A 3,118-nucleotide genomic window follows, 5' to 3' on the forward strand; every position below is an offset into this window, starting at 1 on the left:
GAAATGGTGACCCTTAGACAGAATATTGGAACTGACTAATGCTTTGAGCAGAAAGCACCTTGGCTCAGTTATTTGAACTCTAGACTTCTACGGGCCTCTTTGAGCACTGTTCGGCCTCACGTGAGGCCCTGACCTCTGACCTCCCTGCCAGTGCCTGCCCCCCAACATCAGAAGCCTCGTGGGGTTCCAGGCAGGTCAGGCATGAGTCTTTGATGCAATTCATGTTTTCTTTTTCCCAGAGCTACCTGAAGAAGCAGGTCACGCCCCTCTTCTTTCACTTCAGAAATATCACCAACAACTGGACTGTGATCCCAGAAAACCTGATGGACCAGTGAGTGGGAGCCCTCGTGGGTTTAGAGGTCCTGGGCACCCTGGGGAGTCAAGAGCAGTGTTCTCTGCTGCAGCTCTCAATGGGAGGCACCAGGCAGGGAGAGATCCCCACCCAGGAGAAGGGAGGCCCTGCCCTGAGGCTCCATGTGTACTGTGGGCCCATCAGGCCTCTTTATACAAAGGCCCATACTGAAGCTCTCAGCTTAGCCCACCGGCTTGAGGTTATATGGTTTCCAGGGGTTGAAATGGGCTGGAGGCTGTTCCTACCCTTCTGGGTCCCTGGGCTGCCTTGGGGACCAAGGAATCTCAGGCCCAAGGCACAGAGCAAATACGGGGCCCCCAGAGGGCCAGTTAGGCCACAGAGCCTCAGATGGGGTGCCGGCCTGGGGCTGTGTGTCAAGAGGGGAATCTTGGCTGGAGTCAGCCAGGTGTGCTAACTGTGTGTCACCCCGGCGCAGGTACAGCGAGATTAATGCCATCAGCACCGCCTGCACCAACGGACTTCCGGAGTGCGAGCAGATGGTCTCTGACCTTTTCAAGCAGTGGATGGCGAACACCAGTAATAACCCGTGAGTGTCTCCCTTGTGTCTCCTCTGCCAGCCTTCATCTCCCCGCTAGCAGCTCCGTCCTCAGGAGACCCCTGTCCCGTCCTCCCCATTGCTGCTCCACACCTGACCTCCCCGCCTCACGCCAGGATCCACCCCAACCTGAGGTCCACCGTCTACTGCAACGCCATCGCCCAGGGCGGCGAGGAGGAGTGGAACTTCGCCTGGGAGCAGTTCCGGAGTGCCACGCTGGTCAACGAGGCCGACAAGCTCCGGGCAGCCCTGGCCTGCAGCAACCAGGTGTGGATCCTGAACAGGTGAGGCCTGAGGCAGGGTGGGACTGCGAAAGCCCCTCCCCACCTGGAGGACCAGGCAGCCCTCTACACTCCTCGCCAGATCCTTCTCGCGACCCTCACAGACCTGCTGAGGTGGGGGCAGTCTTTCCAAAGCCATCGGTACAGCCCAGAAGCTTGAATTAGTGACAGAGACGAGCTCCTGGCTGCTATGGCCTCAGCCTTTACCTTACAGCAATTCATGCCCCCCTCTGTCGAAGGCTCTGGTGTAGCTAGACCTGGGTCCTTCTGAATGTCCAGCTGGGCACCCCCTCAAGCCCTTGGATGAGGGTCCCCAACCCCCACCGTGGGTCTCATATGCCATCACCTGGACGCAGTAAAGAAGAGCCACCCTCAGTGTCAAAGACAAGAGTGGCCATTTACCTGGTGTCCGGGCTTGCGACCCTGGGACTCTTTCCTTCATTGATTCATTGTCAAATATTTCCATGTCAGGCATGTCTCTGGCTTAGCCAGTGATCCTGTGACCCTGCTTAGGTGACTCAGCTTCCCCTATACAGAGGGAGGAAGGACCAAGTGGGGGTCGCTCAGCTCCCAGCAGGCGGAGGTGACATGTGGCGTGGGATAGTCCAGGTTCTCTCCTCAGTCACCTGAATTAGCAGTCGCTGACTAACATCTGGCCCTCTTAGGTACCTGAGCTACACCCTGAACCCCGACTTAATCCGGAAGCAGGACGCCACCTCCACCATCATCAGCATTGCCAACAACGTCGTCGGGCAAACTCTCGTCTGGGACTTTGTCCAGAGCAACTGGAAGAAGCTCTTTAACGAGTGAGTCTGTGGAGAGGGTGTCAGGCATGATGAGCGCCGAGGCTGGGGCCCAGGGGGTGGCCTGTGTGCATGGGACATGCTGGGACACTGCCCAGGAGTGGACAAAAATCAGCCAAGCCTGGGGGCTAGGGTAGGGGCAGGAATGGAAAGACAAGGTGGGGTTCCCACTTGGAAGGAAAACATGGCTGGTCGGAATATTCTCTGGAAGAGGGGAGCTCGGAGCTGGGCAGTCAGGCCTGTTCACGCTGTGATTCCCCTGTGTCCTGGTGTCCTGGAGGGACCTCGCAGGGCGTGTGTAGTTTCATCTCTTCTACGATCACAGCTCCCTCCCCAGCAGGTGTGAGGAGCCTCCTTAGTTCCCGGCCTCCCTCACGGTTCACCTCTCTCCCTCCCTGCAGTTACGGTGGTGGCTCGTTCTCCTTCTCCAACCTCATCCAGGGAGTGACACGGCGCTTCTCCACTGAGTATGAGCTGCAGCAGGTAAGAAGCCATTCCTAGCCCTGGGCTCCGTGGGCTTCCTTCCCAGGCCAGAGAGGCCCTGCATTCTACCCCCACTGTCAGCCTGAGGGAGCACGGGCTCCCCGCTGCCAGGCCTGCCTCATTTACAGAGGAAGCTGAGTAGCCAGACATTGGAAATGTTAACAGCTCAATACAAAAAAATCATCTTGGGATTTTTGTATAGGCACAAAAGGAAAGAGTGGTATAATAAACCTCCATGTGCCCATTACCCACGTTCAACAGTGATCAGCATTTTGCCAGTACTGTTTCTGGGCAGTCAATTTTAAAGCAAATCACTGATGTTACATAATTTTACCTCTAAATAATTAAGTCATATGGAAAATAAAGGCTTTTTTTTTTTTTGAGACTGAGTCTCGCTCTGTCACCCAGGCTGGAGGGCCATAGTACAATCTGGGCTCACTGCATTCTTGCCTCTCGGGTTCAAGAGATTCTCCTGCCTCAGCCTCCCAAGTAGCTGGGATTACCGAGATGGTGCCACTGTACTCCAGCCTGGGCAACAGAGCAAGACCCTGTCTCAAAAAACCAAACCAAACAAAAATGTGGTGGAAGCATCACTACTGTCTAATTCCAGAACACTTTTTTTTTTTTTTTTTTTTTTTTTTTT

At 55.3% G+C, this 3,118-nt stretch overlaps 1 protein-coding gene across 1 annotated transcript in view; it reads left to right on the forward strand.

The window, feature by feature from the left end:
* ANPEP (alanyl aminopeptidase, membrane) overlaps positions 1 to 3,118 on the forward strand; it is a 19,326-nt gene that overhangs the window by 14,611 nt on the left and 1,597 nt on the right. The window contains exons 15-19 of the mRNA XM_032263816.1: positions 240 to 331; positions 789 to 899; positions 1,025 to 1,192; positions 1,855 to 1,995; positions 2,394 to 2,475. Coding sequence (XP_032119707.1) covers positions 240 to 331; positions 789 to 899; positions 1,025 to 1,192; positions 1,855 to 1,995; positions 2,394 to 2,475 — 594 coding nt within the window. The remainder of the gene's footprint in view (positions 1 to 239; positions 332 to 788; positions 900 to 1,024; positions 1,193 to 1,854; positions 1,996 to 2,393; positions 2,476 to 3,118) is intronic.

This window comes from Sapajus apella, unplaced genomic scaffold (genome assembly GCF_009761245.1).
Source record: "Sapajus apella isolate SASKATOON/1434 unplaced genomic scaffold, GSC_monkey_1.0 scaffold139, whole genome shotgun sequence".
Lineage (NCBI taxonomy): Eukaryota > Metazoa > Chordata > Mammalia > Primates > Cebidae > Sapajus > Sapajus apella.